This window comes from Vombatus ursinus, unplaced genomic scaffold (assembly GCF_900497805.2).
Source record: "Vombatus ursinus unplaced genomic scaffold, bare-nosed wombat genome assembly UNPS02014499.1, whole genome shotgun sequence".
Taxonomy (NCBI): domain Eukaryota; kingdom Metazoa; phylum Chordata; class Mammalia; order Diprotodontia; family Vombatidae; genus Vombatus; species Vombatus ursinus.
Genome location: NW_020954277.1, coordinates 188,519 through 213,917, shown reverse-complemented (window position 1 = coordinate 213,917; position 25,399 = coordinate 188,519). Strand labels below are relative to the sequence as shown.

General features: G+C 44.9%; 1 protein-coding gene across 3 annotated transcripts; it reads left to right on the top strand.

The window, feature by feature from the left end:
• The first annotated feature begins 263 nt into the window (after positions 1-263).
• LOC114042511 (zinc finger protein 883-like) lies at positions 264-24,061 on the top strand. 3 transcript variants are annotated; one of them, XM_027861194.1, is made up of 6 exons: positions 279-304; positions 5,666-5,790; positions 6,281-6,369; positions 11,702-11,828; positions 12,899-12,997; positions 17,197-24,061. In XM_027861194.1, coding segments are annotated over exons 2-6 (2,229 nt in total). In that variant the 5' UTR covers positions 279-304; positions 5,666-5,789; the 3' UTR covers positions 19,110-24,061. The 3 variants fall into 3 exon arrangements, with proteins under 3 accessions (XP_027716997.1, XP_027716996.1, XP_027716995.1); XM_027861195.1 differs by lacking the exon at positions 5,666-5,790 and having other exon boundaries at positions 278-304; XM_027861196.1 differs by lacking the exons at positions 5,666-5,790; positions 6,281-6,369 and having other exon boundaries at positions 264-304.
• Positions 24,062-25,399: the final 1,338 nt, after the last annotated feature.

Genomic DNA, 25,399 nt, shown 5'->3' with positions numbered 1-25,399 from the left:
GGGCCGGGCTTGTGGCGGAAGTGAGCGAGGGCAAGAAAAGGGGAGGGGACGGGAAGACAGGGACGCGCCCCCCACCCCCCTCCGCTCCGGCGGTGTGCGCGCGCACGCTTGCTCTGCTGCGTGAGTGCGTGCGTGCTCGCGTGCGTGCGCGGCCTTGGCGGCCGGGCGTCGGACTCGCCGGAGTCGGGCGTGTCCCGAGGCAGCCGAGGTCGCGTAGGGGCCGGGGCAGGTGCGGGAGGAGCGGGCCGGGCGGGGGCGTGTCCCGGGGCTGCGGAGAAGCCGGGCCTGAGGCGCGAGGAGAGCGGTGAGCCCCGGGAGATGGGGGGGTGAGGGGGGAAGAGAGGACACGTGACCCTGCGGAGAGGGCACGTGACCCTGCGGAGAGGGCACGTGACCCTCGGGGGCGGGAGCGGCCGGGCGGCGGTCGCACCTGCAGCCGTCCGCTCCCCGGCTTGGGGTCTTTTGGGGGAGTGGGGAGCGGGGGGAGGGCGGAAAATGAATGTTTGTGGCACTCCGGGGTCCTGCTCCCAGACCCTTCACCGACCTCACAAGAGCAGACTCTAAACAGCAACGAAGCGGCGGCTGATAATGACCGCTACGGCGTGTGAGGCGCCTACTGTGTGCCAGGCCCCGTGCTCGCCCGTGAGGTCTGGCCGTCGTGGGCGCGGACCGCACCCCGAGGCATTCTGGGAGAGCGAAGCCGAGCAGACCAGCGAAATGTGACAGTGACGCTCCTGCCACGCCGTTGTAGAGGGGCCCAGGAACGCAGTTGGGGATTCTGGGGGTGGGGTGTCCTGCCAGCTCGTCCACAGCGGCCCCGAGGGCTTTTTTCCTGACCTTTTTTGGGCCCCGTTGTCGGGCTCTAGGTACGTCTCTGTGTTGTTCTTGATCACTAAAAATCGTTTGGGAACCCTGATCCTTTCAGCTTGGGCCTTCCCAGTGTTGAGTCATCCGCAGATTTGTTCATCCCGTGGGGAAGCTCCTCCATGAAAGTCGTGGGTTAAAATATTGGACCTAATGAGCGAGCACCTCCCCGAGGCAGTCCCCTGAAGAGCCTGGCTTTGGCCCGTGTATACAAAGTATCCCCAAAGTCTTAGGGCGGTATTCAGCTGTTAAACCATTAAAGCTTAAAACGGCACTAAAATTTTTGGGACAGGTATAAGCATGCCACACTTGTGGTATGCGTATTCAACCAGTTTACGTAACTGTATTGCTGACAATTTTCATAATTACGTTGTTCTACCTACATGTCTCCAGATAGTCCAAGGAGAAACTTTAATAATAGCTGTCATTTGTAGAGTGCTTGAAGCTTTGCAAAGTGCTTTACATACATTATCTCATTGAATCCTTAGAACAATCCTATGAGGTAGGCACTATTCCTACCTCCATTTTACAAATGAGGAAACTGAGGCTGAGAAGTTAGGTAACTTGCCCAGGGTCGCACATCTAGTAAGTGACTAAGGCAGAATTCAAACTCAGGTCTTCCTGGCTCCCAAGACCAGTGTTGTGTCTACTTTGTGGCCACCAGTCTGCTTCAAGCCTTGCTGTTTATGGCATTCTTCTTATCTATCGAAAGAGTGTCCTGTCCAAAGGGAAGTAAGGTTACTCTGTCATGACAGCAGAGACTCTGTAAGTTGGAAGATACCTCGGAGGGCATTAGATCATAGATTTAGGATTGGAAGGGACCTCTGAGAGCGCCTGTACCTCTCAATGGAGCCCTTCCACACATCTCTGACAAATGATCCGACATCATCCTCCACCTGAAAATGTCCAGTACACGGGAACCTGCTGCCTGGAAAGGCAGCCCTGTTCTGCTTCTGGGGCCAAGCAGAACAAACCAGATATTCGTTAACCCTTCCAGAACTGATTACCTCATACCTCTATCATGTGTAGCCTAAATCTTCTCTTCTGAAGCTTAGCATCCCCAGTTCTGTCAACTGATGTTCACATCCCCTGCTTGCTCTCCTCCAGAAACCTCAGCCTTTCAGGATACTTTCTAAAAAATATATATATATATATATATATAGAGCGCCCAGAGTGGAACACAGTATTCCAGATATAATCTGACCAGGTCTGAGTACAATAGGTCTCGTTCTCGCCCTCCTTTTTCTTGGATGTCATACCTCTCCCAAAGAAGAATGAAATCTTACTCTCCGCTTGGTGGTGATATGGCCATATTTCACTGGTGGCGCTTACAGTCCACTAAGACCCCAGAGTTTCATTTCAGACAAACTGCCTACTGTCCCCCCATGCCTTGCCAGCATTTCTTTTCAAGCTGATTCCTTTGAACCCAAGTGTAAGACTTTATATTTATTCTTGTTAAATTTCATAACCCAACATTTGGCCCAAGTCGTTGGTTACCAGTGCTAAGCTCAGAAGTCTGCGTCAAGCCATTATGATGTGCATTTTTTTCCCCACTGTCTCTAAAACCTCCCTATAAAAAGTCCTTTGTAAACCCCAGTAAATTCAGCTTGTTTTGAATTTTTGTTCTCCCAACATTAATCTTTTATTTTTGTATCCATCATTTGGTACCTCCTGTTTTTTCTTCTGTCTCCTGAACCCAAGTTGGTTGATGAATTCCCTGGTCATCCACATTGGTCTTCCTAGCCAGCTTCCCCTTTTCTTCTCCATCAGAATCGTTTCCCTTTTGTGTTTTCAGGATTTCATTCTTTCTCATCCCCTATTTCTTCCTAGCTGGACTTTTCTGTAGAATTTTAGTCCATGGAATCCTACCTTTCCTCTTTCACAAATTCCAAGATTAACGGGTAATTTTTCTCCAAGGTTTCCATTACTTCCACTTGAGCAACACATTTCTTTATATTTGTGAGAATCATGTCCAGAAATGAATTCTATTGGTTCTTTCACTTTTGAAGGATGAAATCATTATTAAAGCAAGTCAATAAATCATTAGCCATTCTGCTTTTAGCAGAGACAGCCCCAGCAAGCATCTGGATAATTGAAATCCCCCCTCACTACCCTCTGTCAGGCCTCTTTGCCAGGTTTGTGAGTTCATGTGCGTCTCCACATTGGTCTGTTTCAGATAGGTGTACCTTTTCTTCCTTATCTGGTCCTCCTTTTTTTTTTTTCTTCTTAAATGTAGCCCTTCCCCCACACAGTGTAATTGGTTTTCCCTTAGACTCTCTTACCACCAGCTCTGTTCTTAGACCTTCATTCAGGCTGGTCTGATCTGTGACTTACCCACGGTTTCCACTCTATGTCTGGACTGAATTTTGGGGGGACGTTTGAGGGTGGTCAGCCTCCAGCTGTTTGTTTCTCACAGCCCTCAGGCATAGAAGCTATTCCCCAGGGGAATCTTCCACATCATACATGAAGGACCATTTGTGTTGTCTCTGAAGTGCTTGCCTGGGGAGGGGGGGCCTGTGCCCCCATCCTACATGTGAAAGAGGGAGTTAGTTGCTCGTGGTCTCACTCTCGCTCTCTTTGTCTCTCTTGCTCTCTCTCTTTCTTTCTCTTTCCTTCCTTCCCTTTTCTCTCCCCCCCATTACTTCTCTCACTCTGTCTTCTTTCTCTCCCTCCCTCCCCCTGATGTATCCTGTCTCATACTTCAGTTTTCCTCTTCCATATCTGCTGTGTGCAGAATCTAACATCGGAGCTAGTTTGAGCAGGAGGTGAGTCTGCTTTGTTGTTTCTGTTTTGGGAAGTGGGGGGAGCCCAGTCTCTTTCTTGTCCCTACGTCTAGCCTGCCCCATAAGCTCTTCCCTGAAAACATTTGTGCCATCCTGGACTTAAGCCAGTGGGTCTTTGCCTCAACTTTCACCTATCAAAATACATTCATGTCTTTTACTTCATTTCGTCTTGGTGAGAACCCATTACGCAAGTGGGGCAGTGGCTGTATCATCATTTTATATATGCAAAGCAAAAATCAAGTGATTTGTTTAGCCCCTGTGGACAAAGCTAGGGCTAGAATACAGGCCTCTTTGATAATCGCTAACATTTGTATAGCACTTTAAGGATTGCAAAGCACTTCACAATGATTGTCTCATCTCATCCTCACTGCTACATAATGAAGTAGATGCTTTTGTTACCCCTGTTTTGCAGATGAGAAAACAAAGGTTGACAGAGGGTAAGTGACTTGTTCAGGGTCATACAGCTAGTGAATATCTGAGACACAGTATGAACTCAGGTCTTCCTGACTCCAAGTCCAGCATTCTCTCTACTTCACCTGGCTGCCTTACTCCTAGTTATTTGCCTTTTTCTATAATGTTCCACTACAGCTCTGTTAATGAGGCTTTAAAAAAAAACAAAACACCGGATGTTTCCACATTCTGTTAGCCCCACGGTGTTATTTTTTGTTTATAGATTTTTATGGATTTTTTATTGTTTTCACATAACCTAGATTTCTCCCAGTGTTCCTTCTTTCTTCTCCTAGAAAGCCATCCATTATAACAAAGGTTTTTTTTTTTTAAAGAGAAAAAATGATTTAGCAATATTGGCCAACATATTAAAACAAATCTACCAGCATATACAATGTTCTACTCTCAAGTCTCCAGCTTCTGCAAAGCAGCAGGGGAGGTGTCCGTTCTATCTCTTCTTTGGGACCAAGGTTGAACATTTCATGGCAACATTCAGTTTCTGTTATTTGGTGTCTTTTGTTCTTTCCATTTACATCATGGAGGTCATTGTGTCTCTTGTTTTCCTGAATCTGTCGACTTCACTTTGCATCATTCACGTAAGTCTGTCCAGCCTTCTCTGCATTCATTGGACTCATCATTTCTGGTGACCCAGGCATATTCTGTTACTTTCCTGTCCTGCAGTTGGTTGAATTCTGCCCAGTCCTTGGGTTTCTCCTTTGTTTCCAGTTCTTGGCTACCACAGAAAGTGCTGCTAGGAATATTCTGGTGTATACAAGACCTCCTTGGGCTATATGCCCAGCAGTGGAATCTCTGGATCACATGATGTGGCCCTTTTTGATCGCTTTATTTGCGTAATTCCAAATTACTTTCCAGAATGGTTGTAATAATTCACGGTTGCCCCAGCGTTAAGTCAGTTTGACTGTCTGTTCCCAAACCTCTAACGCTTACTGTTCCTGTCATCTCAGTTATCTTACTCCCACCTTCTTCCTCCCTCATTCCTAAGGAGGTCAGGCTTTCCCATGATCCAACCTTTTCCCTCTCCAGTTAGTGCGTGATGCAATTTTTGTTGTAGCTAAACCAGGACCAGACCTCTGTGCTCGTTTGTCGTATGTCCTAAAGCAGAGACTCTCACTCCTTAGGTAGTCCTTGTTGCAGTCATTGTGTCTGTTGTTTTCTTGGTTCTGCTTTCTTGATTTCCATCGTAGAAGTCTTCCCATGTTTCTCTAAATTCTTCATGCTCACTTTTTCTTAAAACACTCTAACATTCCATTACATTTATGTAGCATAATTTGTGTCGCCATTCCCCAGTCAGTGAACATCTGCTTTGTTTCCAGTTCTTTGCTACCACAAAAGATGCTGCCGTGAATATTTTGGTGTACATGGAACTGCCTTTCTATCTCTGACCTCGTTGGGGCATGTGTTTGGCAGTGGAATCTCTGAGTGAAATAGTATGGACAGTTTAGTCATTTGCTTTCTAGAATGGTTGAGTGAGTCGTGTATCAATGTGTCTGTTTTTCTAAAGCTCTCTACGTGGACCCTTCCCAACTTCTGTCGTCTTTGTTCGTTTTCAGCGTGCTCAGAGCAACCTCCGAGCTGAGACCATTGTCCTTTGATCTAGTTGTGACCTAGTCCAGTATCCTGGCCACAGTGGCTGGAGCCCTCCTTACGTCCTGTCTGACCAACAGTGGCCCCAGAAGTAAGTGTTCTGATGCTCTTTTCTCTCAACTGAGCCTCCTACTCTGTGGGCCACACGTTTGCCAAGGACTGTCAAACAGCTTTTTCCAAAGAATTCAGCAAACTCATTTTTTCATATATCATGTCAGCTAATGACAGGACTGAAAATTTTGTTTCATTAATAGGTAGTTGAGGCACAAAGAGACTGGTTTGCACACTCAGCATCACACAGAACTTAGGGTGAAGCCCGGAAATTCAACTGACGTGTCCCAATTCTGCAGCCAGAGTTCAGTCCCGTGGTACCTATTACATGACCATAGGGGCAGGTTTGGGGCCCTGAGGGCTGTGGTCCGTGACCCTTCCCTCTAATTCTAGGCTGCCTTTTGATCTCTGACTCTGGAGGGATCCTGGGTCTCTCACATCTTGGCCAGAGTGTTGTCATTTCACCCTGATGAATTTGGAACCGCCAGGCACGGACTGGTCTCCTTCATGACTTCTTTCTTTTCCTTCAGTGCTGGGTTCTCCAGATTCTGCCTTTCCCCAGGAAAGGGGAGTAGAGGAGGAGGGAATGACTTCTGGGCTCCTGATGGCCAGGTCCCTGGTGAGTTATGGTTTCTTCTCTCTCCTGACATTCTGCTTTGTTCCTCTTTCCCTTGTCCCCCGGCCTGTCCAGGGATGACCGAAGCCTTGCATGGTCTCTTTTTAATAACTCTGCCTACGTGGCCTTCATAGAGCTCATGGATATTAGGGTGAGAAGGGAGCAGAGAGTCCAACCCTCTTATCTGACATAACAGTAAACTGAGATCCAGGGAAGTAAAATGTTTCATTCAGAGTCACCTGTTATAAAGACTGTGTAAGAACTGAGGTCTCCACGCTCCTTAGCCTGGGCCTCTCTCCTGGGGAACATTTGCTTGTTCATTGAACCACCTGTATACTGTGCTGAGCCAAGTGCTGTGAAATAAACCAAGTCCTTATTGTTGAGGAGAAAAACTACATACCAGGAAAAAAATAATAAGTATTTTTTCCAAATGGAAAGTCAGATCACTAAGGCTATAATGGAGTGGCCAGTACGTCAAGGATTTGTGATTTGGTTGCTGATGAGGGTTTTCTGTGTTTATGTAGACCCCAGCCCCTTTATACCTTGGTAGCTAAGCCTCAGAGTGGTTACGCAGCTGGTATGTGTCAGAGGTCCCACGTGGTGCATGTCCCCAGTCCCTCCTCCTGCCTCTGGACGCAATGGAAGGAATTTGCACACAACTGTTCTGACCAGATACATGACAGATCTGTTTTACTCAGCCTCAGCAGGGCGCTGTCCCTTTATTTCTGAGACCATCTGATGGGGATGGGGTGGGGTGGCTTCCTTTTTTCTATTTTCTTTATCTCATAACCTCTCAGCACAGTCTGCCATTCTGTCCTCCTTTCCCCCAGACTCTTAACAGAGATCCTCCCATAACTACGTCAGAGTCCTCTTCTGTGTGATCCCCCCCATACGCCTCTCGTGTCCTCCCTCCCAAACTTCCTCGTATCTCACTACTTTGTATTTCTCAAGGCAGCCCCCCCACATGCACACCAGGTCCCGTTCCATGCCGTCATCCCCAGCAGATTTCCCGTCTCATCCCCAGTCTCTCCCTTCTCTTCAGCCTCTCTCTATTGGCTGCTTCCCTCCTCCCTCCAAATGTGTCTCTCCATCCCCACAAAGCCCCCTCGTGGCTCAACGCCAGGAGAAGGCCGTCTACAACAGGTGCCTCCGCTTCCTTTCAGCCAAAGCTGCTGCCTCTAGAGTTATCAGCGATCTCTTCCTTGCCACATCCGGCAGCCTTTTCTCAGTCCTCGTCCTTCTTGACCTCTCTGCAGCCTTTGACGCTGGTGACCAGCCACCTTCTCCTTGAGTCTCTGCTGGTTCTTCTCCTCCCTCTCTGGCCACTCCTCTGTTTCCTTTGCTGGCTCTTACTCCATGTCACCCTCACGGTGGGGGTTCCTTGAGGGTGTGTCCCTCTTCTCCTTCTGTACTCTTTCACTTGGTAATCTTGTCAACTGCCATGGCTTCAGCCTGGACCACCAGTCTCACATCTCTAATTGCCTTTTATACACCTTGAACTGACTGTCCCATGGATCCCTTAAATTCAGCATGTCCAAAGCTAACTCATTATGTCTTTCTCACAAACCCATTTCTAAACTTCCCTGTTACGGTCCAGGGCACCAGGCTCCCAGCCTCCATGCCATCCTGGGATCCTCTCACCTCCTGCCTCCCCCTATCTGAACACTTGTCAAGTCCTATGAAGTCTGCCGTCGGAATGTCTCTTATATGTGGCCTCCTCTTTGCTCCGATGCTGACGCTGACTGGCTCCTGATCACGTATCACATCACAGCTGGACCATTGCCGTGGTCTGCCTGCTACAAATCTCTCCTCACTCCGGTCCATCTTCCATTCAGCTGTCAAAGTGATGATCCTAAAACCCGAGTCTGGCCTATCATCCCCCTCTTTATTAAATTCCCTATTATTCCATCCCCAGGATCAAATAAAAGACCTTCTCTTTGGCCCTCAGAGCCTTTCGTAACCTGACCCCTTCTTACCTTTTCTGTTTTCATACGCCTTCCTGTCTTCCACAATATTTCTGTGATACAGCAAGATTGACCTTCTGGGCGTTCCCCAAATGAGCCCTTCCAGCTCTTGGCTCCCAGCATGTTCATGCCTGCTCGTCTCCACCACCTGCTTCCTTCCAGGCTCAGTGACGTGCCCCCTACCCCACGAGGCCTTTCCTGATCCTCCTCACTCTTACTGCCTTCCCTCTGAGAGTGTCCCAGGTTTATCCTGCGTGTAGTTTGCTTGGCCATGGTTGTTTCATGTTGTCTCCCCCACCCCATTAGGTCATGAGCTTCTTGAGCACAAGGACTGTTCTTGCCTCTCTGTTTACTCATCATCTCTCCCACTTGAACATAAACTTCTTGCAAATAGGGATTGTCTGCTTGTATTTGTGTGCCTAGCACCTCGCACAGCACCCAGCACATACAGCGTGCATGGTAAATGCCTGTTGATTGAGTGGTTAATAAGCAGTCCCCACCCAGTCCTCCTCTGACACCTCTTTGTAGCATGGAGTTGATTTTCAAGTTCTCAGATATAGTCTAGAACCACTTTGGGAGTAGGCCTGCAATAGATGAGGTCTACCTTCCAAGGCCTAGCCTGGCTCAGCATAGGGAAGGCTGTCACCCAGGAGCTGGCCTCTTGGACATCAAGGCTTTACTTGCCATCCAATTAAGGCAAGGCAGAAGTCAGATGATTCCTGGCTTGCTTATGATGGAAACAAACTGAGATTCTTATGTGAATAACCAATTAAAAGGGGGGGGGGGGGCAGGAATCCAAGTTTTTTCCTTTTTATTTTCTCATTCTTCCCCCCCCTTTTTAATCAGTTATTATTCATTCTCTCATTAATTGTTAACCAGTCAGAGTTGATTTCCATCTATCAGGAACATCCACTCTTCCAAGGGTATATAAGCATGAGTGGCCTCCATGATTGCTTTGGTTTATGAGAGAAAACCAAATGACTGTAATTTTATTAATTATCTGCTAGCCATAGTTAATAAAAATTGATTATTAATTACCCAGAAATTGCATCTCTCAGACTTTTAATGTGTCACAGTGTTTTGATCTTTAAACATTAACTTATTTGTTGAGATTTCCAACTTGAGATCACACAATTTAAGTCGGAAGGGACCTCAGAGCCCGTCTAATCCCTCCCCCCGAACCCCAAGAGGAATCCCCTTATTTCAGACCTGACATGCGGCCTTCCAGCCTCTGCGTAATGCCCCCGGTAACAACATACTTTTGACTTTTTGTGGCAGCTGTTCGGACTTTTGGACGGATGTGAGGAGATTTTTCCTTCTGTCGGGTTCCAGTCTGCCTCTGCAGCTCCTCCCCTCCAGTCCTGAGTTTTCCTCTGCTGCAGAAGAGTTCATGTCTCATCCCTCTTCCACAAGGGCTGTTCAGATTCTGGCTAGCTAGTGTATCCCACCTTTCTCCAGGCTAAACATTCCTAGGTTCTTTAAAGGAACCTCCCATCGCAGGACCTCAAGCCCACGCTGCCTCCTTGTCATCTTCCTCGAGAAGCTTTCCAGGTTTCTCAGTGCCCAGAATGCAACGTGGTCCTGCCATGGGCTCCTCCCAGAGTGCAGTCCCACCAGACCCTCATAATCACCAGCATTGACGTTTGCATAGCACATTAAGCTTGACTAAGTGCTCTACAGATGTTATTTCATTTTATATTCACAGCTACCTGAGAGGGAGGTGATATTGTGATTCCCATCTTACAGATAAAAAAACTGAGGCAAGCAAATTGTTCAGGGTCACACAGCTAGGTAGTCTCTTGAGGCTGGATTTGAACTCAGGTCTTGCTGATGCCTAGTCCTGGTGAAGCCACCTCACTTCCCTGGCACACAGCTTCTGTTTGGAGAAGCACACAAAGGAAAATTCATTTTCTGGTGTGTCCAAAGTTAACAAAAAACATCATTAAATGGCATGCTTGGTCCTCTTGCCTTGCAGTGCTTGTGATCAGTGTTTGCCACCATAGAGGACCATAGGACTGCCATAGAGATGACAATCTCTAAGCTTCAGGAGGGCAGGGGTATTTGGTTTTTGTCTTTGCATCCCCAGTACCAAGCTCAATGCCTGGCACCTAATAGTGGCTTATTAAATGCTTATTGAACTGAACCTGGCCCAGACACTTACAGATGGGACAGGGAGCTCAGGCCAGAGTGGAGTACAAGGAGAGTGGGCTAGAAGCCAATGAGGAAATGATGCCATGATTTAAACCATCCCAGGCTATACTGTGATGCAGAAACCCTTCTAGGACTGGTGGACAGAAGTGCCCACATGGTATACTAACATCTCTCACCAGGAAGTTAGGCTCAGATTAGAGCAGGTGGAAGCAGACTTAGAGAAGAGGGAGGGGTTCCATGTGGATCCTCATGGGCCGGGAGAAGACCTTGAGGAGACCCCTCTGCCCTGAGTCCACCTGCTTCTAAAGCCAGGATACCTGCAGGGTGGCTCAAGTACCTGGAGGGTTGTATCCCTCAGAAGACAAGACTCAGGGCAGACGTGATACATGTCTCCAGGTACGTGTAGGAGGTGGAAAAGGAGTCCCACCTTTCTTCTCTTCCCAGCCAGCCCGTCCATCATGGCGCTGCCAGAGCGACCCTCCCCTGTGCTCCACATCCTGCCCCAGTATTCTGCTGCATCCACATCATGTGCTGTTCCTTTACTTGATAATTCATGCCAGAAGCTGGCATTCCCTAATCTTCCAATCTTACCTCTTTTCTCACTTGCAAACTAGACCACATGCCATCCTCCTGAGCATCCCCCACTGCTTTGCCTGTTATGGCTTGATTCATGCTGTTTTCCAGGGCTCTGATGCCCTTCCTGCTCTCATTTTTGTCTCTTGAAATTTCACCTGTTCTGTAAGGTCCAGTAAAATGTAGTCACCATGAAAGCTTAGTCTCACTAACTGCTCTTCTGATCACCCTTCTGTAGTGGGTGGATTTTTTTCCCCCTCTCCTCCTGCAACCAGCAGAATACATCTGTCCTCTGGTTACCTGTAACAATGGAAGCAGTTATTTGGAAGAGAGAACAAGGTGATGTTCATTAGAGCTAGTGACACCTTACTATATATAGCATATTAATTTGCTTTGTGGCCGTCCTCTTTATTCTGCCTAAAATGTGTCAGTTGGTAGTGGACCTTGCTTAGCGTGTGTATCTGTTTAGAAAGGGCTTTTGATAAAGTGATTGCTGCTGTTACTGCTGACTCTGTGACGGCAGAATTTTGTACAAGGTGAGGCCTCTAGAAACACTAGAGATGGTACATACACCACTCCTAGAACCAGTCCCTCATATTCCACATCTTGGATGGTTCCTGAGTGAGCAGAAGTGTTGGCTCTTTCAGGAATTGGTGACATTCCAGGATGTGGCCGTGGACTTCACCCAGGAGCAGTGGGGGCTCTTGGAGCCGGCCCAGAAGGACCTGTACAGGGAGGTGATGCTGGAGAACTATCAGAACTTGGTCTCCCTTGGTAAGGACAACTTGCCCCTGTGAGCTGGCGTCTGTCCGTTGGGCTAGCCTTGTGTCCTTACTTGTAAAGGCTGTGGCCTGGCTGAAGTGCCAAGCTGGGTTTTACCTTAGTGTTTAGGGATAGTTGTGAATGATGATGGTGATGGGGACCATGGCTGACATTTGTATTGTACTTCAGGGGTTAACTTATGGTACCTTATTTGATCCTACCCCAAACCTGTGAGGTCATTACTGCAGTCATCCCCTGCAATCATCCAGAGGAGGAAACTTCAGTTTCAGCGAGTCTGCAGATCAGCACGCCTTTATAAAAGGGCTTCCATGTGCCAAGCATGAGAGACTGAGACAGAGAGACAGACACTTGATGCCTTTCCATTGGCCCCATACTTTAAGAGTGTCTGAGCAACAGTTTGAACACAGGTCTCCCCTGACTTCCCCAAGCATGGATTAAGCACCCCTGAGATGTAAAGCATTGTGCTAGGTGCTGAGAATACAGATACATGAGTGAAAGAGTTCCTGTCTTTGAGGAGCTTATGTTCCAAGAGCAGCACGATGGCCGTGGCACCATGCTGCCTCTCTCTGCCCTTCTAGTAATGGGGGATCTCAGTTTACCTGGCCCCAAGGAAGGGCTTTGATTTATGCAAGTGGAAATCCCAGTTTTGGGTTACTTCCCCTGTTGGGTTCCCTCAGGGCAGAGATTTTCCCCTGAAATCCCAGTACAGACCCCTAGAGGCATGAAAGATTTCCCTTCCTCTTGGCAGGATCAAAATAAACTGATTTTCTTTGCTTCTACAGCCACTCAGATTCCTCATCTGTAAAATGAAGGGGTGAGACCACATGGCCCCATACAGGCCCTTCCTACAGGCCCCTGCAGCTGGAAATCTCTGATCCCATGGTGTCAGTGATCTTACCTCCATATTGCCTGGGTGCAGCACAGTATAGAGCACCCTTCCCAGTCCTGGGGTCCTTGGTGTTAATCTCTGTCTGCCCCTTTTTTGTTAAAGAAAAAGGGGCTGCAGTGAATTTTGAGATGGGTTTCTATTCTCAGCACTTTGCCATTTCTTTCCCTACCAGGAGGACTGCCAGCCCGCAAACCTCATGTGATCTCCCAGTTGGAGAGAGGAGAAGCACCATGGATAGCAGAGAGAGAAGCCCTGGGAGGCGTTTGTCAAGGTGAGTGAGTGAGTGAAACCAGGCTGATGGCAGTCGTTGCCAACAGGAACTCAGTCAGTAAAGTTGGAGTCCCTTTGAAATGGTAGGTGGGGAACCTTCCGCAAAGGCCCCAGCACCAGGAGGCAGTTGAATTTGGTCTAATTACTGATCATCTGTTGTCTGAAGGATCTCCTGTAGGCCCTCTTGAGCTGGAACAAATATGTAACGCTTCTCCTCTTGTCTTCCTTTTGTTCCTTTTATCTGATGTTCACCCTTCTGGGCTCTGGATCTCAGCCTTTCTCCCCTCCTCACCCCTCCATGTTTTTCTCCTCTTCATTTTGGAGGTGTTAAACAAATACTGTATGCTGGGACCTCTGTAAGATACTAGAGTTTGTTGTTGTTCGGTTGTGCCTGATTCTTCATGACCCCATTTGGAGTTTCCTTGGCAGAGATACTAGAGTGGTTTGTCATTTCTTTCTCTAGCTCATTTTAGTGATGAGGAAACTGGGGCAAACAGGGTTAAATGACTTGCCCAGGATCACACAGCTAATAAGTGTCCGAGGCCAGATTTGAACTCCTGTCTTCCTGACTCCAGGCCAGGCGCTCTATCCACTGCGCCACCTCGCTGCCCCCACTAGAGCTTAAGGTACTAAAACGGATGCCTTCCTGCCCAGAAGAAGCTAACACTGCCTCCTTTATGTCTCCCTCTTCATGTATTCCATTCCTTCTGTCTTCAGACATAGCTGGGGCTGGCCTGTATTTTAAACAAACAAGCTTTGTTCACCTCTTTTCCCCCCAACACTCACACACTTGCTCTTAGACTACCACTTCCCTCAGCTCCTCAAGGATCTGTGACCTCCACTGAAGGGGTATTCCCTGTACGCTGGGTTTGGTCATTAGTTGCCCAGCATTTGGTTGGAGAAGCCTGCATTGAGAGCAGAGCCACCATTCCAAGGCAGCCTGTTCAACTCTGAGGCAACTCCATTTGTTAGGGACTCTGTCCTCCCGTTGAGCCTGAATTACTCCATTTGCAACCTTGACATCTTCTTTGGGGCCAAATTAAGTGGGTCTCTTCCACATGATAACAGCTGTCATGGCCCATGGAGTCTTCTTCTGATTTCACCTTTCTCTTCTTTCAAGCTGCCGTTGTAGGGCGTGATCTTCAGGCCCTCTTCTGGATGTTTGACAGCGCGTCAGCATCAACAAAAACAAAACAAAATTGTCCTGTTTGGAACTTATGGACCATTCGTGTAACACTTTGTTGGAAGCATTTTCACACCCCTTTCAGCCCTTGCCCCGTGAAGTTCATCCACCACCAAGCCCATCCCACTGTGCCCTTTGGACCTTCCTCCTGCTCCCCAACTCAGTCCTCCTCTTAACTTCCACCATCCACAGATTCTACAGAACATGTTCCTTATGCCTCCTCACCTGAAGGAAACAGGCTCTTTCTTGACAACATGGCATTCCTCCCAGTCCTCTCTCTGGATAGCCACGGCTCTTTGACCACAGCCCAACCCGCAGGGCCAGCTCACCACTGCCACCCTCAGCCCCTTCCTCTGTCACAAGCATTCAGTGGCACAGCCTTTCTCAAGGTCTGTTTCGTGTGTGCCCCACTCCTGTCTTTGTTCCAGGGGTTCAGGATCCAGCCCATAGTCTTCCTGTCTTCTTTGTCAGTACCTTCCTTGGAGATGACATAGTTGTGTAGATGCCTTCTTGGTAGTAGGCGCCCTCATTTCATCAGCCTCCTTAGTTGCCATCCTAGTGTCCAGCCACAGATGTGTGTGCACACACACCAAGGCCACTCTGGGCCCTTATTTAACTTTGAAGCTGTTGACCAATTCCTGTGTTCCCAGTCTGACTCTGCCTCCCTGGCTTTGCCTCCCTCCATAACTAGTCATGACCCCAAAGAGGTCATGTACATGATGGGGACTGAGGGTCAAACAAAGATGAGAGTCAGGATGGACTGTTGACCTGTTGGACCATGGCCTCACTCGCCAGTCCACCCCTGAGCCCTCAGGGTCTGCGGTCGTGGGCATCTCCCAGCCCCCAACCATTCTGTCCTCCTCACCTCTCTCCTCAAGCATGAGGTCCAAGGCCTCCATGGTCACCTAGGCTCAGAGCTTCCTTGCTGATGTCCTGGGTTCCCCGTCCAGTGGGGTTGACATTAGCATCTCCCAGCTCCCTGCTTCCTGCTTCTCATCCTCCTGGGCCTTGGAGCTGCAGGGGAAGTTGTACCAGCTCACATTCTGTCTCCTGCATGAGGCATCTGATTGAAGTATTACAATGTATGCGTGATTAGTTGTAAGGCTCAGTAAATAGTGAGAATTTCCATTGAAGATTAATATGTTGAAACAAAATTTAGCAGTAAAATTTTTTAAATAAAATAATTTTAAAATCTAAAATTGATACAGGTAGATATTTTGATCTGATTTTAAAATCTAATTTGTTGATCCAAATTTTTGAAGAGTAAAGGGAAAAGTACAGAGCCAAAGGGCATAATCCCAGGTTAATAATCCATTATTCACTAGCCTTTGAGAATTAAACAATTCAGCCAGTTACAAACACATGTAGCTGTCCAGCTATTGTCCAATTAAATATTTCTTCAGCATGTTCATGGAGGAAGCTTTTTTAAATTGATAAGGAGCCAAACATAAAACCTGTGTGTCATCTGACTGTAGTTTCTACGGTTAGCTCATTTTTCCTTTCTGACAATTAGACATTTCTTCTTGGAAAGCTGGTAACTCATGTGGTGGAAAATGGATTTATGCCACAGTCATATCCAATGTGTTTAACAATATAAATATTAAAATCCTATCATGAAAAATAATATAGAGAAGAATAAAGGGTTATCATTTTCACAGTTATAGATGGGGCTAAAATTCTTAACTAGCCATGATACTGAGTGAATTGTAAAAGGCAGAGTAGATGATTAAGTTTATATAAAAATAAACTTTTGCATAAATGAATGTAATTCAGCTACAATAGAAAAGATAAGTACTGGGCGAAAATGTTTACATTAAATTTCCGTAGTAAAAGCCTTACTTATCTAATGTCAAATCTAAGATTAAGAGCCATTTGCCAATAGTGTAATGATCAAGGGACATGATAGAGAAGTTTCAAAAGATGAGACTTCAGAATAGCAAATAAAGACAGGAGCAAAATTATGACAGCTCTGAGTGTATATCACTTTACATGTGTCTGATTGGCAAAGATGGGAAAATTCAGTATTGGTGGAATGTGCTTGTGGGACTGCTTTGGAATAAATAAAATGTGAAATTATATGAGAAACATGGACTTATTCATGCCCTTTGACCCAGCACTGCTACTCGTAAATTTATATTTTGTGAAGATGTCTTCAGAGACTTTGTCCACAATGTCTCCCCATCCAGAAGTCCACAGACATTATTACTAGAAGGAATGGAGTCGCTTTCTCATGGTCTCATAGTGAATCCATGCAGGGTTTAGGGATCAGCAGCATTTTTAAATGTTCACAAATCATCAGCGCTATCATGTGTTCTTGAAGGTTGTCCATGTTTGATTTCAGGTCTCATTTTGACAATCAGACATATTCACAAATGACAGCACTCCAAGGACTGAGATAAATTCTTCCTTTACCCTACAAAATAAACCCTTAATCCCAGGCAGCTAGGAACTGTGCAGCAGAGCTCACTGGAAGAAGGAAAGAAGAAAACAGGCACTTAAAACTTAAAAGCACTTTACAGTATCTCATGGGATCCTCATAATAACCCTCGGAAGGAAGTGCTGTTATTTATTGCCATTTTACAGATGAGGAAACTGAGGCAGACAGGTTTAATGACTTTCCTAGGGTGACACAGTGAGTGTCTGAGGTCAAATTTGAACTCGGGTCTTCCTGACTCCAGGCCCAGTGTTCTAGCACTGTGCCACCTGGTTTCTTAGTAGTGTTCATTTTACCCTTTTCCCAGTTGATCATACACTCAGAACTGGAAGGAGCCTCAGACACCGTGCATCCGGTCCTCTCATTTACGGATAAAGGAAACAAAGGCCTAAGAAAGCCATGGGCCTTGCTCAGGGGCCCATGGGGAGGAAGCATCGTAGCTAAGTGGGATTTGAACATAGGTCATCTGACTCCAGAGCTGGTGCTCTTGATTAAGCAAACTGTCTAGAACTTGACCCTACACCAACTTCCTTTCTTGTCACACAAAGAAATACAGATATTCATGCTTATTTGTTTATTCCAGATTCTGTTATTTGGAAAACCAGATTTGAAACAAAGGAGTCGGTTTCAAAGCAAGGCATTTCTATGGGAGAATCGTCCAAGGAGAGAAGTTCAAAAAATGCCATCTGGGATTCCCGGTTACCAGAAGATTGGGATTCCGGGGTCACTTTGGAGAGGCAGAATCAGGAGAGATCGTCCCAACAAGTTTTGGTCAGTCACAGAATAATTTCTAATGAGTTGAGTGTTCCTGAGTGTAACACTTCTTTGAGAAGCTTCAGTGTAGGATCAATTCTTGTTCCAAAACAAAATGTTACTATAGGAGAACAGCAAAGTCAGTCTGATTCCCTTGGAAAGACCTTCATACAGTCCTCAGATGTTATTAAGCATAATAAGATTGCCTTAGGGAAGAAACTTTGTAAGTTTAAATCTAAGAAGCCTCTCAATTATCATTCAGACCTTTTTCAGTATCGGAGAATACATCCTGGAGAGAAACACCTTAAATGTAGTCACTGTGGGAAAGCCTTTGGGAGCAGATCATGCCTTATCGCACATCAGAGAATTCATACTGGAGAGAAGCCCTTTGAATGTACTGAATGTGGGAAAGCCTACAGGCGTAAGGCACATCTTACTCAACACCAAAGAATCCATACTGGAGAGAAACCTTATAAGTGTAATGACTGTGGAAAAGCTTTCAGCATTGATTCATACCTCATTAAACACCAGAGAATCCATACTGGAGAGAAGCCCTATAAATGTAGTCAGTGTGGGAAAGTTTTTAGCCAGAAAGGTCACCTTAATCAACACCAGAGGATTCATACTGGAGAGAAACCCTATGAATGCAACGAATGTGGGAAAACCTTTGGTCAGTCTAGACACCTTAGTGAACATAAACGAACTCATAGTAAAGAGAAACCCTTTGAATGTAATGAATGTGGGAAACTCTTTAGACAGCTGAGAAACCTTAGTGAACATCAGAGGATTCACACTGGAGAAAAACCCTATAAATGTAATGAATGTGGGAAGGCCTTCAGCAACAATTATGTCCTTATTCAGCATGAAAGAATTCATACAGGAGAGAAACCCTATACATGTAGTGAATGTGGGAAGGCCTTCAGTCGTGGGACGTACCTTATGAAACATAAGAGAATTCACACCGGAGAGATACCCTATAAATGTAATGACTGTGGGAAAGAATTCACTGACAAAGCATCCTTTATTTACCACCAGAGAATTCATACTGGAGAGAAGCTCCACAAGTGTATTGAATGTGGGAAAACTTTCAGCCAAAAAGGAAGCCTCAAAATGCATAAGATGATTCATACTGGAGAGAAACCATTTGAATGTCGTGAATGTGGGAAAACTTTCAGAAACGGGGGTCACCTGAGTGTACATAAAAGAATTCATACTGGAGAGAAACCATTTGTGTGCAATGAATGTGGAAAAGCTTTCAGAGATAGTGGAGGTCTTAGTGCTCATCAGGAAAAACATGGAGAGAAAAGGTATACGTGTACTGACTGTGGAAAAACCTTCAGAAATAAGGGATACTTTCGTGTACATCAGAAAACTCATACTCAGGAGAGACACTATAATTGTAATGAATGTGGGAAACACTTTAATCTAAGGGGATCCTTTATTATTCATCAGAGAGTCCACACTGGAGAGAAGCCCTATAAATGTAACATATGTGGGAAAGCTTTTAGTTACAATACATCCTACAGTAAACATCTGAGAACTCACACAGGAGAGAAGCCCTATAAATGTAATGAATGTGGAAAAGCTTTTACTCAGAGGGACTACCTCATTGAACATGAGAGAATTCATACTGGAGAGAAACCTTTCAAATGTAATGAATGTGGAAGGGCCTTCAGGCAGAAGCAAACATACAATGCACATAAGAAAATTCATACTAGAGAGAAACCCTTTAAATATAATTAATTGGGAAAGCATTCAACTAGAGGGAACATGGTATAGCAGGTCAGTGATTTTTATACCAGTGAGAATCCCCATAAATACAATGAATTTGAGAAGGTAACCATCATAAACCATAGAGGAAGGTAATTCAGAAAGTGCACACTTGAGAAAAGCCCTATGAACATAATAAACATTGGCCAGATTTTAGGTGTGTATTTCATTTGTCAGATAATTCATGCAGGTTAACTGTGGCTTTAATAGTATGGAGAATACTTCAGATAATCTGGTCAAAAATGTTATGTTTTGTTCCAAGGTACATTATTTGGGGATTTGAGACAGAAAAGTAGCTATAATAAAACATAAAACTTTCTTGTCCCTTTCTGCTGGAATACACATTTTTAACTGACATTATCTAGCAGTTCAATTGCATAAGAGCAGGTTTTGAAAGAACACATATACCACAAGACCACAATTTTAGAAAACCCACTAAAATATTAGCAAAAAGGAGAAACCTTGGTAGCTTAGAGCAAAGAAATAAAACACTGCAGATAAATGACAGTAAGATGACTTTCCTGCCATAGCAGGAGGATGCATGATGGTGAGAGTACCCATCTTCATGTGTGTCTTACGTGTACATTAATTACTCTCGGGCTCAAATGGGTCCACTTTACGTGTGCTTTGTTGCCCTGGCCAGTAGCCAGAAAAGAATCATAGAATGTTAAAACTGGAAGATAACTTGAAGATCACCTGGTTTAACTACCTCTGGTACTTAAAGATGGGACATGGAGAGTAAGAAGAGGTATTTTGGTTCTTCTTCTGGCTGCGAGGGAAAGTGAAGTTTCTAGCAAATGCAGGTGAGACTCAATGGTGGTGAGTGGCTGGCTGACTCTCCAGCAACCCCACATTCTTCCCCTGCATGTGCGCACCTCAGCTTCACTTTTGATACGTTTGGAACAATATACAAGTTCTGGGAAAGGTGAGATTTGGTGGAGAAGAAAATCTAGGTACAATTCCTTTGTGTATTTTTTGTGTAATTTGTTTTTGTGTTTTGTGCCGTGTTATATTGATGATGGCAAGGGATCTGAGGACCCCTAAATTAGAACCAGATGAGCCAAAGTGTTGTGTTCCCAAGGTAAACCCCGGGGTGAGACAGGAGCCAACATTACACAAACATTCCTTATTTCAGGTATAACTTCTATTCAGGGTCCTGGCTCAAAACTTTGACCTGCTGGATGATTCCACAGTTCAGATAACAGAATCTCATTAATTTGAGGCGGGTTACCATTGATATGCTCAGCTAACTTGGATCCTTTCAGAAAATCCCACATGGGAACCCTCCCCAAATATGTCATTGAAATAACCTTTCAAGATCACAGTCCATAGAAGACAGTGAGGCCATGTGTTCCATCCTAAATATGTAGCAGTGTTTGCTCTGAGATATCCTTAGCTGGAGTAGAAAGCTCCACTTTAGATTAGATGCCCAAATGACGTGAATGTCATTGGGTTAGCTCAACGTCAGAAGAAGGGAACCCTGTGTCATTTGCTCTTGCCCTTTTACACAGTGGATAGCAGACTGTACTCATTTTGTCAGTGTGTGTCCATTCACATGCGCTGAAGACTATTCGCTAAACATTACTGAACAGTACTTAGTTAATTTCCAGGCAGCCCACTGAGGCCATCAAGATGGGAGAAGAGGTTGAGGCTCAGTACCCCAGCTCGTCTATGTAATCTAGTTAATCCTCCCTTTCAGTCTAGCCAGTAAAGATGCTGCATCCGCAGCCCCTCCTTCCGTTCCTCCAAATCACATTTGTTAACTAGAAAACAGCATGAAGGGGTGTAAGAAGGAGAGATCTGTCTCCAGGCAGTACTAGTAGCTCCACTTTAGTTGATGGACTAGGAAACCAAAGAGTGCTCTCAGGCAGGTGTCTGGGTGATGGTCTGTGGAATACTGAAGTTCACCAAGGGTTTCAGGCAATCAGTCCTAGGGCTCTCCCTTTTTCCCCAGAGTTGAATGTGTGCCTACTACTATGAATCATTGACATCTCACAGTTTAAGCTCTTGTCCCTTCTTGTCTAGATTATTACAATAGCATCCTAATCAGTCTTGCTACCTAAAGGCTCTCCACATTCTACTCCATCCTCCACATAGTTATCAAAATTATTTTCCTTAAACACCAATCTGTTACTCTTCTGAAATTCCACTGACTCCCTGTTGCCTTGGATAAAATAAACTCTAGCTTTAAAAACCTTTTACAGCCTGGCCCCAACCTGTCTTTCCAGCCTTGCTCTCCCATTACCTGCAATCCAGGCAAATTGGCCTCTATTCTTCACATGTGACATAACACTCCATCTTGTATTTATTTATATGTATTTTCTTTATATTTGTTCTATATATATTTATATATGTGCTTGTCTCATTAGAATGTGACCTCTTTAAGAGTGGGCATTGCTTCGTGATTTTTTATTTATTTGTATTCCTGCCTGGAACAGTGCCTGGCATGTGGTAGATGTGTAAATGCTTATTGATTGATGGATCTCCCATTCTCTTCCAGGTCTTAGTCCAGAAATATGGTATGGATCATTGGGCCAGTCTGATCAGTTGGGCTGGGCTGAAGGACCAGGCCCTTTCTCTCTGTGGTATAACATTTCTCCTCCCTTGTAATTTGGGAGTATTGAGACACAGTGGTTGAGTGATTCTGTGGGCATCCCCACCCCCAGCAACTCAAGTGTCCCATATTTCTAAGCCCTACATGATCATAATCTGATAGCAAAGCAGTGTGCTCTCATTAAATGAGCTGTGGGTTTAGAGTAAGAAGAGACCTGAGCTTGAATTACAGGTTCTCACGTTGACTAGGTTTATGATCTTAAAAAGTACACTTAATCCCTCCTATGTTTATTAGTTGATGTTTTCTTCATTTATTCTCCTTAGTTTATTCCTGGAGTTTGTGGTAGACTAGAGGAAATCTTGGCTTAGTCTAGTCTGACATGTGCCCTAGATTTTGACTGGAAATTGGAAAAAGCAGATTATAAAGGGGCAATAGGATCCTAAGGGATTGGAGATGTTCAAAAACAAAATTCTAAAGACACAAAGGAAAACCATTCCAATGAGGAGAAAAAATGAGAGACTGAAGTGGATGCGTAGAATCCTTACTGACTGATTTAATTTTTTTAAAAGACCAGCATAAAGCAGATTGTAACATAGGTATTAGGATTAACAAAAGCCTGGATCTATTAAAATATATATTTGCAGGAATGCTAAAAGCTCTGAATAAGCTGTGGCTGATAAGGGAAGTCAAGGACAACCAAAAATGATTCTTTTAGTTACATTAGGAGTAAAAGAAGGATAAAAATGTTGGGTATGTTTGCTTGCAATATGATAACAGACAACAAAGCATGGCTGTTGTTCTCATTTTGCGTTTTCTCATCCAAAGAGAATGAACTTTGCAGGGGAAATGACTACTCTATTGGTGCTTGGGCTTGGTAAGAGGATAGTAAGGTAGCACCTAGTTGTCCTTGATGGAGTCAGCCCTCCTGGTGCAGGTGACCTAGATTCTTAGGTCCAGAAAGAATTGGCAGATAAGATTGCTGAGTCACTAATATTTGAACAATCATGGGAAATGGAAGCAGTAACATGCGATTAGGAAAGGGTAAATGACCTGATTTTCAAAAAGGAAGAGAACAGTCTGCAAACTTAGGCCAGCGAGCTCGACTGTGATTCCTGGGAAAATCCGAGATAGACCATTAAGGAGAGGTCGTTGGTGATCCAGGAAGGGAAGCAGTGATTATAAAAAGCTAGCAACAGGATATGCCAGACTCATCTCATTTCCCTTTTTTGACAGGGTTGTTAAGCTAGTAGATGACGGTAATGCTGAGGATATAGTTTACCTGGGGTTTTAGCAAAACATTTGACAGAAGTGTCTTGTACTGTTCTCAGGAAGGAGCTGGAACAGGGGGTTAGATGACCGTACCATTATCAACGAATGTCATCAGCGCCTTGGATAGTGGCCTGTTCACCAGAGGGTGCAGAGCTGGTGAAGAGACAAGCAGTGGGTGACAGGACATGAAAGGATCTGGACTTAAGTTGGATTTCTGTAGGGATAGTGGCCTGTAAGCTCAGTGGGAGTCAGCAATGTGGTATGGCAGTCAAAAAACCAAATGTGTCTTCAGCCGTATTGAGAGGCTTCACTCCCAGGAATAGGGAAGTTTTAATCCTGCTATGCTTTGCTCTTGTCAGACTTCATCTGATGTCGTCAGACTTCATCTGATGTCGTCAGACATCATGCAGCGTGTTCAGTTCTGGTTAACACCATATGAATGAGAACATTAATAAGCCTGGAGAGCATCCAGAAGAGGGCAGCCAGGATGGAGAAGGGCCCTAGGGTCTGTGTCATGTGGGGTCCAGGGGAAGGAATGAGGCATGTGAGCCCAGGCAAGAGAAGACTTAAAAGGGGGCATTAAAACTAGTCACCTTGTTCTGCTGCTGCTTTATGCTAGTTGCTTAGATTATTAATTAAAAATTCATTAAGATTGTTCAATAACTTTTTTTTGGCCAGCGTTATTTATCTAGTTTCAGAATCAAGCCAGCCGTTACCTTAAAGAACTAGACACCCCACCATCTCTTCTCTGTAGTTAGCAAATCTTACCTATTACTAGGATTGCTTACTTGTTGAAGATCATGCAAGAACCTACTTAACCCTGCTTTTATTGTGTGGTTTTTTTCTCCTTTTTTTTTGGTAAGCAGTTCATTGACTCATCTGCGTTCTTTCTTCCCTTGAAATGAATGGGTTTGATCAAGTCAGCTTCTCACTTTGGCAGTTTGGATTTTGGGAAATCCTTCATTTAACTCATGAGCAGACAACCATACTGGTTGTTGAACCTTCTCTTATCTTGGTTGTGTCTCTCCTTTCTCAGCCTAAGTTTGGCTACTCTGTGATTTGTTTTTGTTAAAATTAAACTGAAAAATAAAGGTGTTACTCTGGTTGCAAATTTGTTTTCTGTTTTGTCTTCTAATTTATTGTTTTGTTCCTTACATAAGGTCTTCAGACACAGATTTAACTAGAGAGGAAAATGCAATGAATTGATTTCCCTTTATAAACTTCGTTGCACTACCAAGGTTAACTTTACCTCAGAGGTTTCATGGGACCAGAGTTTGAGTACTTCAGAACCTCCATTTTAAGGAAAGTTTCCAGACCAGCTACCCATGGTCTTCTTTCTGCACCAGCCTCCACTCCTGGTTCTTTGCACTTTCTCTACCATGTAACAGCCTTCTCACCCTGGAAGTGCCCTTGGCCCTTATGCCCCCTCTTCTGACTTTGTTTCTTCCCAGAAACTCCATTTTAAGGAAAGTGCCCATGCCAGCTGTGTTTCCATAGGCTTGACTTTAGGATTCCCCACACCATTTCTTCTGTCTACAATCCTCCTCACTACTTTTCAGCTTTTTTATGTGTATTATCACCTCATTGGAATGTAAGCCCCTTGAGGGACTTTGTATTTGTGTTCCTACTGCTTAGCAGCAAGCCTGGCACATAGAAAGCACTTAATAAATGCTTGATTACTTGACTATAGCCACCGGAATCTACCTTTGAGGCTAATTCCAACTCTATTTACAAAGGAGGAAACAGGCCAGAGAAGGGAAGTAATTTGCCCTAGGTCACAGAATAAGTGGCAGAGCTGAGATTCAAACCCACATCCTGAGTCCAAAGCCAGTGATCCTTTCACCATATCATGCTGCAGTATTGATAGGTAATGGTTTACATTTTATTAACAGCTAGCTGTTGGCTGTTCTTTACTTCAACTATTTACTTTTTAGGCCTCTCTCTGTGGACTTTTTTTTTAAAAATGGTGTTCTGGGGGCTTTTTTCTATTTTGTTACCTCATTGTTTGGGAAGATGTAGCATGTAATATTTCCACATTTTTGTCTTTGCTAAAAGCTTTGTGCCAAAGCATATGATTTTAGGACTTCCAGTGAAGATAGCTGCCTGAAGGGCAATCATATTTCCCAGATTCCCACATACCTGATCCAGCAAAAAAACTGAAATTTGAAGCAGACTGAATATTGATCAAGAAATACAATGAGAGCTCAGATTCTTATAATCTAGCCAGTGCTTAGATTCTTACAATCTAGCCAGAGGCTCAGATTTTTATAATCTAGCCACTGGTCAGATTCCTAAGATCTGGCCTGCTTGCATTAGAATACAAATGCTTAGGTTCCTTAAGAGTCTGGCCAATATGGCTGATGTTCTAATAAACCTTGTCTTTGGCTGAAAGAAGGCTTGGGTTGAATTCATTTGGGCAGGACCCATGTGTTGTGATTTT

Bases quoted from the DNA above. Each gene is read 5' to 3' on its own strand.
- LOC114042511 (XM_027861194.1), top strand. The intron at 11,829-12,898 runs GTAAGGACAACT...TTTCCCTACCAG, and splicing joins TCAGAACTTGGTCTCCCTTG to GAGGACTGCCAGCCCGCAAA. The intron at 12,998-17,196 runs GTGAGTGAGTGA...TGTTTATTCCAG, and splicing joins CCTGGGAGGCGTTTGTCAAG to ATTCTGTTATTTGGAAAACC.